Source organism: Arachis hypogaea, chromosome 19, assembly GCF_003086295.3.
Source record: "Arachis hypogaea cultivar Tifrunner chromosome 19, arahy.Tifrunner.gnm2.J5K5, whole genome shotgun sequence".
Taxonomy (NCBI): Eukaryota; Viridiplantae; Streptophyta; class Magnoliopsida; order Fabales; family Fabaceae; genus Arachis; species Arachis hypogaea.
In genome coordinates this window covers 25,064,589-25,079,565 of record NC_092054.1, presented here as the reverse complement: position 1 = coordinate 25,079,565, position 14,977 = coordinate 25,064,589, and the positions used below count along the sequence as shown (strand labels likewise).

Genomic DNA, 14,977 nt, shown 5'->3' with positions numbered 1-14,977 from the left:
AAAATTGACCTTTGGTTAAAAATGTCAAACTGAGCAAATATTTCATAGTTATAAAATTAATTTAAATTAATGATAATTAATATTGTCAGCGTCACAATCTTTCATAATCAAAAATGACTATTTATTCACATCAAATTTATGGATGATCTAATAAATAATAACTAATAAATAAATAAATAAGAATAGTACTACGTCATTATTAGAAATATTATTATTTATCATATATATATTTATATATATTTATAAAATTTTTTATATAAAAAAATAATTTGGTTAAAAATGTCAAACAAGACAAATCTTTCATGGTTATAAAATTAACTTAAATTAGTGATAATTAGTATTGCCAATCAATCTTTTATGATAAAAAATAACTATTTATTCACATCAGATTTATAGATAATCTAATAAATAATAAATAATAAATAATAATAAATAAATAAATAAATAAAAATAGTACTATGTTAGAAATATTATTATTATTTATCAAAATTTGTATATCCAAATCGATTTATATTTATATTTTTTAAAATTTATATATATAAATTAATAAAATTTATTTATTAAAAATAATTTAATATTTATACTAATTAAATGAATTAATTAAAAATATTAAAAATAGTTGATCTTAAAAAATATTAAAATCTTTAAAAAAATTTTTATTATTAGTTAATTATTAATATTTAAAAATATAAATTAATAATTAAAAATAATAAAATTTATTAGTTCGTGAATATTTATCAATAAATAAATAAATAAAAATCACATGACACAAGAGAGTCGCATACTCATCAGCGTAAGAGCAGCAAGACCATGTCTTCAACTGCGACTCTCATAGGTTCCATTTCAACCACACCACACTTTTCATCTTCAAATACAACAACCAGAACAAGATTCAGAACCAGAACCAGAACCTTCTCCTCTACACCTCAATCGTTGAACCACTCATTCTTCAGGCTCACCAACGCTCCTTCCAAGCGAGCTTCCTCTACTCCCTTCCATGGATTCAAGCGATTTTCCCCTGTCATGGAGTGGCAGGACTGCACGTAACTCTCTTTCTCTCTATTTCCCTCACTACTTTCTCTTTCCAAATTATTCACAACGTTTTCGTATATATTTTCTCATTATTTCTTTCAACCAGAAAGTAATTTAAAATTAGTCAAAATTTTGACAGTTGCTATGATTCAATTCGGAATGGTTTACTAATTTCCCACTATTGGTGGTGTTTTCTCACTTTTATGGGGTTTTCGCAGTTTGTTCATTGTAGAATTAGATGATGATTCCATTGTTAGTGATTCAGTACATTTTTTGTGTTATTCTATTCGTCTGTGCGTTTAGCACTTGTGCATGGAATTGAAATCTTCTAGCTGAACCATCCACAGCTTCCCACTTTCGGTTAAAATAGAATGTTGCTAACTGCAGGGTTAAGACGGAGGTCGATGTGCCGGTCTCGGTCGCCTATGCTTGTTATTCGGATCGCGAAGCCATTCCTAATTGGATGCCCTTTATTTCCTCTGTTAAGGTGTGCTTGCTGTCCTGCTTACCCTTAATTGTATGAAGCAATTCTCTAGAGTTAACAATTTAGCATGACCTATCCTAAAACAATTAAGTCTTTTACCTTATGGTATCATGATCTGTCCCATTTGAATATGTTATAGAAGTTTGGTTCTCTTCATGAGGTCATAACAACTGCTGCCATAAATCAAGAGCTAGCTGATGCAAAGGGAGGTAGCAAGGAAAGGGCTATAAATAGCGTTAGTTAAATGTGCCGAGTCAACTGTATAGCTAATCCTAGGGAAACTACATTACCTGTATTTGGGTAAATACCCTTTCCAGCCCGGATCTTTTTCTCGTGAGACATAGCGCACCCTAATCATCCTTAAACCTCATCCAGACCCTCATCCACTAACATATATAGACAAGACGACCCCTGCAACCGGTTAACAACCGGTTGCCATTTTGACGTGTTAGATTGAGACTGAGGTGTCAAAATATCAGTGCTAGAGGGACTAAAAACCCCCTCTTTAACATCTTCCTCTTCTTCTTCTTCTTCTTCTTCTTCTTCTTCTTCTTCTTCTTGATCCTCCTCCTCTTCTCTATTTTCTTCCTCTTCTTCTTCTCCATTCTCTTCACATCTCCATCACCATCACCATCACCATCATCGTCGAGCTTCACCTTCACCACTACCACTGTAGTTCTCTCTTCCTCCTCCTCTTCGCCTTCTCGCCCTAAACCACAACCCCCCTAAACCACCTTCCATCGGATTAGTGCCAAAACTGCCATGAACATCCCCGACAGCAACCACGTGCACATCCTCCTCCCTGCCATGATGCCGTGCCCAATCTGAGTCGCCTCCCATCCAAATCTCTCCTCCGCCATGGACACCACCAGGCTCAGTACCGCCATTAGGTAAATCTCCAGGAACAAAAATATAAGTTTACAAAAACTTAATAATCATGAATAAAAAAAAAGAGAAGTTAAAAACTTACTTGAAGATTGCTCTGCTGAAATTCTCCTTCAAGGATCCTTGCAAATCATCCTTGTGTGCTAGGGTTTCTTGTTCGCAAAGCTTGCAGCAGCTTCTATCTCTAAGAAAGGTCGATCAGGAATTTGGTTGAATAGGGTTTCTTGTTCGCAAAGCTCAGCGATGATGGAGAGAGAATCAGAATCCTCATAGGCTCCAAAATTCTAAACAATGTTAGGGTGTGGGGAAAGAAAAGTCATGAACTTGGATTCGTTTTCGATGCAGGCACGAACTTGGGTTTTGTGGTTTTGTGCGGGTTTTCAGGGGGTTCTTTTCTGGTTTGTGGGTAGCCATTGATGATGGGGTTCTTTTCTGGTTTGTGGGTAGCCATTGATGATGGCTCTGAAGAAGAGGGAAAAGCCATTGATAATGGTTTTGAAGAAGCGGAAAAAGAGGAAGAGAAGGAAGATGAAGAAGAAGAGGAAGATGTTAAAGAAGGGGTTTTTAGTCCCTCCAACCAAAGGAACTGACACCTGACACTGATATTTTGACACCTTAACCTCAATCTGACACGTCAGACTGGCAAGTGGCAACCGGTTGTCATCCAGTTGCAGGGTCATCATATCTATTTTTGTTAGTGGATGAGGGCCTAGATGAGGTTTAAGGATGATTAGGGTGCACTATGTCTCATGGGTAAAAAGTCAGGGGCCGAAAAGGGTATTTACCCCTGTATTTGGTTGTCAGATTTTAGAACTTTGTCGGACAAACACAATCAAAGGGGCACACCTACATAACTGAGAATTACTTCCACATCTGAACAAAAAGAAGTCCATTGTTATGCAAGCTAATGTTGAGGCAACGAACTGCATAGTACTATTACGGGGAAGGGAAGAAGTTGAAATCACCTTAAGAGTAGGTAGCGGCAGATGATGCTATAGAGGGATAGGAGTGGCAACTGTTGGTAGTTAGGAATTGAGATGATCAGTGGTGATACTAAGAGGGATCAGTATTTGTGGTGGTTGGGGACAGGGATCATGAGTGGGCAGAGACCAAGGTCTGAGTGAGTAAGGTAGCATACCATACCTCATGAGGAGGGTCAAGTATAAAAATGTAACTTGAGTTACTTTAGCTATGTAGCTCTCTTATCCAATAGACTAGTGTTTTTCATTTTGGCTCTTCTCATGAGCTTTTGTATTAATAAATTGTGGCATTAATCCATGCACTTCCTCTCACTTTAGGTAGGCTGGAATTGGGACTGATTAGGAAATATCTCTGTTCACTTATGCCTGTGCACTTTTCAGATAGCATGTCCTTATACTTTCTTAGCAACATAATAAATCTGAATATATTCTGGAGGTGTTTGATCTTTTCTTAATAAGGAACTGTTTGATTCATGCCTTTTCGCCTGCTAAATTTAACAAAGAAGATATAGTTTTTGCTTTGCTAAAGCGAGCATTCGACTGGTTTGTTTGGAATCCATGGATCCCGTCCTGGTTGTTACAGCAGGTGGTACAGTTGGGATCAGCATTAATGTATCGCTTCTTTGGATCCAAGTTTTGCCAACAAATTTTAAAGCCCTGAAATTTCTCTTCAAACAAGCATAAAAGATATATTTCGTCTTTTAATTTCTTAATTTAATGTTTAATCCATTTAACAGATATTGCCTGACAAACCTGACCTGTCAAGATGGTCGTTGAATTATAAGGCATTTGGTCGTGACATTGAATTCTCTTGGCTTGCTCGTAATATGCAGGAAAGATCTCTAGTCTAATATCCTAGCTTCTTTCAAATATATGGCATTTACTTTTTTCTCAAAAGTTCTGATTTATGTTTACTTTTACCTTCTTGCAGCCCATTCCAAATCAGAAAATCCATTGGCGATCGCTGGAAGGTCTTCCAAACAGGTAACTTACAAAGGACATATTCTGAGAAGTTAGTGATATGTTATTGATTGTCTTTTATATGATATTGAACTATTCGTCTGTTTGGCTTCACAATGCTTCCGGGAAAATTTTCCTTAAAAAGTCAACATAATATTATTTGCACCATTAGGTTACACTTGCTTATGCTTAATCAGAAGAACTTTCTATATCATGTAGATTTTATGCCTATACTTTTAGGGAAAGGTCTCCCTAAGATCAACACTCGCAGTCATGTCTAACTAATCTCGTCCAATTTTATGAGCCAGTGTCATATAACTTTAAAATTAAGGGAGCTTAATAATTTAGCATATACTTCTAAAAATGGAGAGGAGTCATGCATAGTGAACGTCATAGACTAAAATGACTGGTTCGGAAGGTTACGAAAAACGTCCAAAATCCTTGCCATTCGAATAACTAAGCTCTAACCGTCCAAAGCATTTTCCTCCCCTCGAAAACCCTCATAGACTAAACTCGTAAACACACCCTAAGGGTAGTGTTTGGAAATTGTTTTTGACATAAATATAAAGACAATGAGCATATGAATTTGATTGTTAGTCACTTAGTTGAGTCATGTACAGATACATAAATTTTTTGGTTTCAAACAGAAAATCTCTGTCCTACCAAAATGTAAAGATAGATAATAGTATGAAACACACCTCTACTTATGTCTGTCTTTCTGTACTTGTGTCTCGAGACCGTTTTCGAACATTAGCCAATAATATTGCCATGGTCATATTTGCCTGGACCAACACTTTCGCCAGACATGTCTCACAATGTACGTGGAATGCAATTTTTCTGTCTTGTTAAAGAATTCCTGCTAATTAGAACATATGTTGCACCATGTTGTGTAATTTACTTTTGTATCACCGAAACAAAATTAAATTGAGTTGTGGCTATCATAGACCCAATTTTACATGTGTCTATTCAACTTTTAACTGCTTGGTTTTCATGTGGCAGAGGTGCTGTTCGATTCTATCCAAAGGGCACATCATCATGTGTAATTGAAGTAAGGACTTCTCCAAAATAAGTCTGCATATTTTACCACTGTTAACTTGAACTCCAGAATTTTGCACATTTATCTAATCATGTATATAAATTATAGGTTATAGATTCAAGTACTAAAATGTCCATAAAAGATCACGTCGTTGCAAAATTACCCATAAAAGAGCAAAAATCCGAAATTATCTATGAAAGAAGGATCATAGTGCCCTATCAAAAGTTACCTACATTTTGGAAGATTTATCAAACAAATCGAGTTTTTTAGGTGTAGTGGGTGATTTTTCTTTTTCTGTACATGTGAAAAAAGATCATGAGTTTGTGCTTACTGTTACACTGGGATAATTTCATGTCATTAAAATTTCTCGGCCCTTGCATAAGACGTTATGTCTGTTCTTTTATCTTTTTATAACAACTCAGTTTTGCCATTATTCCATATCTGAGTATTTTTGCAGAACCTCATTTTCGGATGCCATAAATCAAATATATTATTAAAAGGATTCTTGGTACACTAATGCCAACTTTAGGTCTCATCATGCAGTGTTTTGTCAAAAGAATAAAAGTATATCACCACATTGTGCCATGTGCATGCAATAATTTACTCAAAATATCTTTATATTCTCTTTTGCCCTATCAACACGATTTCCACGTTTCTTACTTCTAGCAAGGAGCTAAGAAATTTAAATTGTTCTCCAGTTTAGTCAAGCGCTAACTACTCTCCGTTTGTCCTTTATAGCTTACGGTCTCGTATGAAGTCCCCCAACTTTTAGCTCCGGTGGCTTCGGTGAGTGATTACGCATTAATAGAATGAAATGTTTCAATTTCTTCATTTGACAAAAAAGCCTTAATAAAAGTCAATTATGCTAGGAAAATTAGGTGATGGTGCATAAAAATAGTTTAATAATCTTTTTTTGCCCATCTTCTCAAAAATGAAGGGGAGTCTTGGAGTAACGGTTGAGTTATCTCCGTGTGATTTCAAGGTCATGGGTTTAAGCTGTAGAATCAGCCACTGGTATAATTATCAAGTTGGACTGCCTATATTACATCCTTTGGGTGCAAAATTTTTCCATTTTGCTTTAATGCCCCTTGCTCCTCAAAAATGTTATTTCTACGACTGGGTTTGAGAACCAAATTGACAACTCATAACACGACTATGCAATCAGACAACCGGACTTTGCATGCACTGTGATGGGAATGCACTCCACACAGCCGTGCAAAGATTAGACAACCGGAATGTGTGACGGATTGTGGGAAGAGTTGTTTGATCTGGTTATTTAAATTGCCGGATCGTTTATTTTCCTCCTCTTAGATTCTCTCCTTTTGCAGTTTTGAATCCGTTTTGGTAACCCTTTCTGATTTCTTTACATTTTCATGATAATATGTTGCAGGCACTACAACCTTTTCTTGCAAATTTGCTTGAACGTGGTCTGGAACAATTTGCTAGATTTGCAAAAACCTACACCTGATTTTATTATTATTGTTGTAGCTGATTTTTAGAACGGGACTAAACTTAAAATTTTGCATATATAAATGTGCATACATTGTTTTCATTTTTCCATGGCTGTGCTAACTCATTGAAATTATGGTCTTAATGCCAAATAAAGGCTTCAAACGTAATAATATCAAAATACTGTTGTGAAATCCGCAAAACCAGCGTTGTTCTTTAGGGTATTTCAAACTTTAATATGGATTGTGCAAACATTATAGCTTGGAATGTGAGAGGAGCTGGAAATAAGTTGGCTCGGGTGCATCTGAAACAATTGGTAAAGAATTTTCATCCGTACGTTTTTATCATTTTAGAGACTCGTTGTGCTTTCCAAAAGATGGCTGTCTTTTGGAACAGATTAGGTTATACTCCTATTCATATTGAAGAAACTCAGGGGCATAGTAGAGGTATTTGGGTTCTCTCTGCATGGTCCGGAGTATCTTGCAATGTCGTGGCAGCGAGTTCGCAAGTGGTGTGTGTTGAGTTTTCGAATGGCGGTTTTTCTTGGGTCTGTGCAGCAATTTATGCAAGTCCCGTTCCTAGCAAAAGGGAAGAAGCTTGGAACGTTTTGACAGATTTTTCTAGAAATTATTTAGGTCCTTTATTAGCTATTGGGGATTTTAATGAGATCCTTCTTTCATCTGAGGTTAAAGGTGGGAACTTTGTCTCTCGAAGGGCAGAGCGGTTTGGAGCTCTCCTAGATGAGTGTGGTTTGATTGATTTTGGAGCCAATGGATCTTTGTACACTTGGTTCAGACATATGCAGGGTAATCGGTTCATCTCGAAGAGGCTGGATAGGGCTGTGGCTACTGATGCTTGGTGTTTTCGTTTTCCAGAAAGCTATGTGGAGAATTTGGTGAGGATGCATTCTGACCACTGTCCCATTATGATACGATGTCAAGGTAATGATAGAAGAGTCGGGGTAAAACCTTTCCGTTTTCAAGTAGCTTGGTCTTATCACCCAAGTTTTTTGTCGGTGGTCAGGGGTGCTTGGGACAAGGGTAGACCCAATCCTATTCGTTGCCTTTCTCAGGTCAGAGATGATGCTTTGGCCTTTAACCGAGATGTCTTTGAAAATATTTTTAAAAGAAAGAGGGAATTGGAGAGGCGTGTGACCAGTATCCAACAGCGAATGGAGAGAGTTGATGCTTTATCCCTCATACAGGAAGAAAGGGAGTTACAGGCTGAATATAGTAATCTGCTTATGCAAGAGGAGTTGTTTTGGTATCAAAAATCCCGAGAGCACTGGGTCAGATTTGGAGATAGAAATACTAAGTTCTTCCATATGCAAACCATTATGCGGAGGAAGCGTAACAAGGTTCAGGGGTTGTTTTTGGAGGATGGAAGATGGAGTACTGATCCGCAAGAACTCGAAGAATGTGCAATTGGATTTTATAGAGATCTTTTTTGTAATGTGAAACAGGTAGAACTTGATGTGATGGGGGATCAGGAATTACCTTCTTTATCTCGTGAGGCTATTGAAAGTCTCACAAGAAATGTTTCTAAAGAAGAAGTTAGGAAGGTGGTTATGGGCATGAACTCTTTTAAGGCCCCAGGTGCCGATGGTTTTCAGGCTTTTTTCTTCAAGGAATATTGGGAAGTGGTTGGTACAGAGGTATGTGAACTTGTTAAGAAGGTTTTCGCTGGGTTTGATCTGGATAGTGCTCTGTTTGACACTTTGGTGGTACTGATTCCTAAAGTTGATAACCCGTCTCGCATGAAAGAGTTTCGTCCTATCAGCCTCTGTAATGTCATCTACAAGATTATAACTAAGGTGGTTGTGGAGAGGTTACGACCTTTTCTACAAGATATCATTGGTCCTCTGCAAGGAGGGTTTATTCCTGGAAGGGGTGCCCCAGACAATATCATTGTAGCCCAGGAAGTTCTCCATTTTATGAAGAAAACCAAATCAAAGAAAGGTGTTCTTGCTTTTAAAATTGACCTAGAAAAGGCTTATGACAGGGTGAGCTGGGAGTTTTTGGAGCAATCTCTCCTAATGTTTGGCTTTCCAGGTACTATTGTTTCTCTTATTATGAAATGTGTAAAGTCTTCCTCCCTTTCTCTAATGTGGAATGGTAACCGGTTGGATGGTTTTCAGCCAAAGAGGGGTTTGAGGCAAGGAGACCCGATGTCTCCTTATTTATTTGTTATTTGTATGGAGAGGTTGAGTTGCCTCATTGCTAGGCAAGTGGAGGTTGGTAGATGGAAACCAGTGACTGTGTCTAGGGGAGGTCCTGTAATCTCCCATCTCCTTTTTGCAGACGACCTTATCCTTTTTTGCAAAGCGAAGAAATCTCAAGTGCTTCATGTTTTGGACACTATGGCCACCTTTTGCAGAGCATCTGGTATGAAGGTGAATTTTGACAAATCTCGTGCTATCTGTTCTATGAATGTTTCTAGACAACGCAAGGATCTCTTCACTGGTATTTCTTCTATCCGATTTGCTAATTCTCTGGGAAAATACCTTGGTGTCCCCCTTAAGCATGGCAGAGTTACTAAAGCTGATTTTAATGATGTGGTTGATAAGCTTACTAATAGGCTAGCATCTTAGAAAGGTCGCTTCCTTAATAAAGCTGGTCGGATTTGCCTTGCTAAATCAGTTTTATCTTCTATACCTATTTATAGGATGCAAGTAAGCCTTTTTTCATCAGGTGTGTGCTCTAACATTGATAAGTTTACTAGAAGTTTTATTTGGTGTGGTAGTCATAATCACCGTGGTCTTCATTTAGCATCTTGGAGAGTTTTGACGACTCCGAAAAAGTTTAGAGGTCTTGCTTTGCGGGAGTCGCGGTTGGTCAATTTTTCTTTATTAGGAAAGCTAGTTTGGCAAATTTTGATGAATCAAGAGAAACTGTGGGTCAAGATTATGTTTCAAAAATACCTCCAGAATAGAAACATATTTGCAGTTAAAGCAATGGGTTCTTCATCGTATATATGGAAGTCTATTGTGCACACAGCTTCCGTATTAAAGGAAGGGTTTGTTTGGGAAGTGGGAGCTCTTTCTAAGAATTTCTGGTTTGACTCTTGGTTGCACTCTGGGCCAGTAGGAGCGAGGGTTGAATTTCTTGATATTTGTGAGGCTGCTTTGATCATTGAAGATGTTTACCGTGATGGAGTTTGGCATTTGGAGAGGATTTACTCTTTTATTCCTATGGACTTAAGGGAAGGCATTCTTAGTTTAGTACATATTTCGGCTTCTGGTCGTGATTTGGGTTGGAGTTGGGAGCACACTCTTTACTCTGCTAAACAAGGATATTTATGGTTAATTCAGAATAAGTTGAATTGGGATAGGAATATCAATTGGCTTTGGCTTTGGAAGGCGCGGGTCCCTGAAAAGTTGAGGCTCCTAGTGTGGCTTTGCCTTCATGATGCTGTACCAACTCAATATCTGCGTTTTCGGCGACATCTCTCCTCCTCATCCTTATGTACACGTTGCAATCAACTTCCGGAGACAATTCTTCATTGTTTTCGGGATTGTGAAGTGGTGCGATCAGTTTGGGTTTCTCTAGGTTTTTCTGATGTGTGTTTCTTTGGCTCTCACGAGGTGCATGATTGGTTCAAGCATGGCCTCCTCAATGAAGGTTGTTCCAAATTTGCAGCTATAATATGGTCAATTTGGCAAGACAGAAATATGGGTAATTTTCAGGGAATTTTTGGATCTGCTGGGTCAATTGCATACAAGGCTCGCAGGTGCATGGTGGATTTTGAATATACAACTCAGAATCGAGTGTGTTGCATCCAGGGATTAAAATCTCTGTCTTGGTCTCCGCCAGAACCTGGTGCTTGGAAGTTAAATTGTGATGGGAGTGTGAACTTGGGAGATGATTGTGCTGGTTTTGGATGGGTAATTCGCGATAGCTCCAGTCAATGGGTAATGGAATGCTCAGGAAATTCCTTTGGATCTAGTGTCATCAAGATGGAGTTGTGGAGTATATGGAGAGGTTTGGCTTGGGCTTGGGAGGTGGGTCTTAAGCTTGTTGTCTGTGAGACAGATTGCGCATCAGCTTTTGAGCTAGTGACTAGTTGGCAAGTTCCACTCTGGCATCTTGAAAAAGAAGTGATACAACTGATCTTTGACTTGAAGTTAAGAAGGGATTGGGATATTCGTTTTGAGCTTATCCCGAGAGAAGCTAATGTCGTGGCAGATCGGTTGGCAAAGATGAGATCTGGAGGTAGCGGAGCTGATGAGGTTCACCTTTGGCACCAGCCGCCAGAGGTGGTTTGTCCTCTCTTGCTGTTAAGAACCTGATTTCTTTTCTTTTTCTTTTCTGCTCTTTTGTTTTTTTTCTTGGTTGTTCACAAAAAAAAATGGTCAAATTAGTATGTGAAAGATCACTTGATCTCCAAATTACTCCTCGAAAGTTTTTCTTTAAATCAAACTCATCCTTAAATTATTAGAAGTTAGTTCTTCTGTCACTTTTCTTGCTAACGGTGGGAACTAAAGTTGACCTAGCTCGTCAAGTTACACCTGACCTAGCTCGTCAAGTTACACCTCAGTGCATAAAAGAAATATTGTTTTAACTTATGGAGAGCTGAGTGCATCAAAAAGGGCATCGTATCATTGGTTTTCAATCCCTCACACTCTACCTAATTTCACTTCCCTCACTCAAAAAAACTCTATGTTTCACCTGGTGGAAAGCGTCCAGCAAAAGAGGAGGGGAGGCAAGGCGGTGGTGGAGGTAGAACACAGCACGAAGACGGTGAGCAGAATCGGTAACGACAACAGGCCACTCCATTAGCTTCTTCTCCCTTTGGTCTTCTTCTCCCTTGGATGATCAATTTTTTAATCATCATTTTTATTTATATTGTTGTCTTAGAAGAGTGAAGCGGAAGGAGAAGAATGAAGATGATGATTGGGGTTTCTGAGCTGGGCTGGGATTGAAATTTGAGGACTAATTTGATTTAGTTTTATAAAGGGTTAAGTACGATTTTAATCTCTAAAATATAGTTCGAAAATTTTTTTCGTCTCCAATCTTTTTTTACATACAAAATCATCCCTAAAGTTTAAAACCAAATTTTAAAATCGTTATTTTTACTTAAAGCTTAAAATTTTGGATCAAATTATCCATAACAAAAAAAGTTATAAAAAAAAAAAAAAAAGCAAGAGAAAGAGAGTGTTTCTTCTCCCATAAAAAGGAAAGGGAAGAAGAAGAAGGGAAAAGAAAAGAAGAAGAAGAAGTTGTTTATGATCCACCTCTGCTTTTGCCGCTACTTCCGTACGATTTTGATTCCTAAGGTAAAGACGATTTTAAAATCAAGTTAAATCTTAGGGACGATTTTGTATACAAAAAAGTTGGAAATAAAAAAAAATTTTGACTTATACCTTAAAGACCAAAATCGTACTTAACTCTTTTATAAATATATCATGGCAGCATGAAATGGATATCGTCAAGTGTATGATATGCTGTCATTTAGTGGGTCAACTTGGCAATTGTTACGGTGCTGGTTATGAAAGTGACGGAATGACTAAAATGATTAACTTATAATTTTTGAGGAATCAATTTGATTAAAAAAATCTTTCGAAAACTAATTTAAAGATGTGATCTTTCAGGAACGAATTTGACCATTTACTCCTTTATTTATATAACAAAGAAAGAATGAATTACCATTTCTAACTATTATAATTATGTCTCTTCTTATAAATTTAAGAAAGAAATGTGTTCGAGATATAATTTGTTGAATAATTTTGTTAAATAAATTTAATTTTTATGAGTATTAAATTTATTTACATCTTTTATAATTAGACACTTGTATATGATGATTAAAAAAATGATCTTCCAAGACGACAATATAAATGAAAATTCTCAAAATGTAAACTTAAACCAAATTGATTAAGGCCAATTTGGATAAAAAAAAATTTATTTAGTTATTATGGAAATAGAACTTAAAATATAAAGATTTATATTAAATAATTTATATAAATTATTTTGTGATTGATTTTTTACTTATAAAAATATTTATTTTAAAGAAAAATTGATAAAAAAATTATTACAAAAAAAAAATCACTTTACTTTAACTTCTCTATTAAGTGTAACACCCTACCACACAAAGCTTTACGCTTAAGTCGTAAAACAGAGGTGATGTGGTATTACGACCTCTAAAATAAAATAAGTACATATAATAGCAGAAGAGTTATAATATGCTAGGAGCCTTGAAGAAAAGGGGGAAATAAAAATCGCACAATAAAGGCGCAACGCTCAAGGAACGAGTTAACTTACGTGCTAAGAAAACCATAACTATCAAACATAAGCTAACAGAAGTGGGAATAGAGTGCCAAAGATACAAAATATCAAGCTCCTAACTCAGCCTGCGAAGTCAAGACTGGCCGGAGAATATTTACACATATATATACATACATATCCAAAACCCAAAAGTACATATACACAATCCTGCCTCTCCATAAACCTTTAAGAGGATCAAAAAGAATAAGTCATGCGGAGAGAAAACTAAGTACATATATATACATCATAGCATAACAAAATATCCCAGTAACCACTCCGCTTCAAGAGTCCAGACGCCTAACGAGATGCCTCTCGACCTGCATCTGAAAAATAACAACATAGTATGGAATGAGAACCGGAGGTTCTCAGTATGGTAAAAGTGTCACACACATAATATATAAGGTCCTGGGAATGCCAGAGGCAATCCTAAAACGCCGACACTCAGATTATAGAGCTTAAAGTATTAAACAGAAGCCATAAAAGGTGGTTTCCTAAAAATATTTAATTATAACTTAACTTAACCTTAAATCTAAGTCCTATGCTGCCATTCCTCCATACCTCCAACTCCATCGTGCATTTTCACAGACAAATAGACAGATAAAGGCAAACACAAGAAGGTTACAACTACTGCAGGTAACAAATACACATTTAGCATGGCAAATACAGGTAGGCACACCCAATTAGAGCACAAGCAAGTAATTCAAGAAATATGCATATGATGCATGCCTGTCCTATGGCTGATGAGGCTCATCTGTCGGTTATCCAGCCAACCCGACAAGTCTGAATTGTCCTTAGACTGTCCCCCGACGTGCATCCCCAAGAGTCTATGCATAGATTTTTCTCAAATAATCAATATTGCTCAATGGGGGTAACATTCTCGGGAATTTATATAGTGCCCGGTCACACTTACGTCGTAGGGTCAACAGAGTATCGAGTTTTCAACCTGGTACACGTGGTGGCAAGCCACGGCACTTAATCCAGGGAATCTCGTATCTCAGATTATTCAAATTCATAAGCCATATAAATAATTCAATTATAATTCCTCAACATCCACATCATTCTCAATCACATCTCATTCATCATTATATGTCAATCATATTCAATCATTATCCTTCATTATCACACCTCTCATTCCGTCCATCAATAGTTCCAATTCAAAACATAATTCATTCTTTTCCAAATGAACTAAACTTAAAACATGCTCATTTTCTTAATAACTCAAAATCAAACCATATAACCTTTAAATCTAAATCTTTTTAAATAATCATATAAACAAAATCTCTAATTTTTATAAAATTTCGGCAGCATCTCCTCTAAAACTCGGACTTTGCCACCCTGTTCGGGTCCAAACCTGTATTCTTTTCAATTCAACATACCCTTTCTCATCATCATAACAACCACCACAATAAATCTACCTCAAATCAACAATTAAACTTATACAATATTCAAATCCAACAACCAAAATTTAACTAAGGATCATAGTTCACAAATCCTAGGCTTTTAACACAAAATACCTCATTATCACAACAACCTCCACAATAGTTATACCTCAAATCAATAATTCACCAAATCATTAGTTAATCAACAATAACTTTCAACCATAATTCTCTCCAAATTAACATAACAACATTCACCATCCGAAATTAAAAACTAATTATCCAATAAACTTCAACCAAATATATTCATCGATAAATTACTAAACATTAAACATACACCTGCATTCCAACTTATCCAATGGTCATCTAGCCTAAGTTTTCACAGAACATTATATATTAAATGCAAGAAACCTAAACCATACCTTAGCCGATTTCCACGTAACGACCAAAGCTATTTATTCAAAACCAAAACAGCCCCTCAAAACTCAACTAATCCGCTTCCTCCAAGTTCCAGT

The 14,977-nt window shown here is 36.7% G+C and overlaps 2 protein-coding genes across 4 annotated transcripts; both read left to right on the top strand.

The window, feature by feature from the left end:
- Positions 1-769: 769 nt before the first annotated feature.
- Positions 770-6,935, top strand: LOC112777182 (uncharacterized). Of its 3 annotated transcripts, XM_025821486.2 has the most exons (7): positions 770-1,043; positions 1,420-1,519; positions 4,119-4,214; positions 4,313-4,365; positions 5,341-5,389; positions 6,116-6,163; positions 6,768-6,935. In XM_025821486.2, the coding sequence occupies exons 1-7, from the start codon at positions 811-813 to the stop codon at positions 6,843-6,845; spliced, it is 657 nt and encodes a 218-aa protein (XP_025677271.1). In that variant the 5' UTR covers positions 770-810; the 3' UTR covers positions 6,846-6,935. The 3 variants fall into 3 exon arrangements, with proteins under 3 accessions (XP_025677271.1, XP_025677272.1, XP_025677270.1); XM_025821487.3 differs by lacking the exon at positions 6,116-6,163; XM_025821485.3 differs by lacking the exons at positions 6,116-6,163; positions 6,768-6,935 and adding an exon at positions 5,486-5,759.
- A 129-nt stretch (positions 6,936-7,064) lies between these two features.
- On the top strand, positions 7,065-9,416 carry LOC140182201 (uncharacterized). The gene is made up of 2 exons (XM_072228338.1): positions 7,065-8,828; positions 8,913-9,416. The coding sequence occupies exons 1-2, from the start codon at positions 7,065-7,067 to the stop codon at positions 9,414-9,416; spliced, it is 2,268 nt and encodes a 755-aa protein (XP_072084439.1).
- The last annotated feature ends 5,561 nt before the right edge of the window (positions 9,417-14,977 follow it).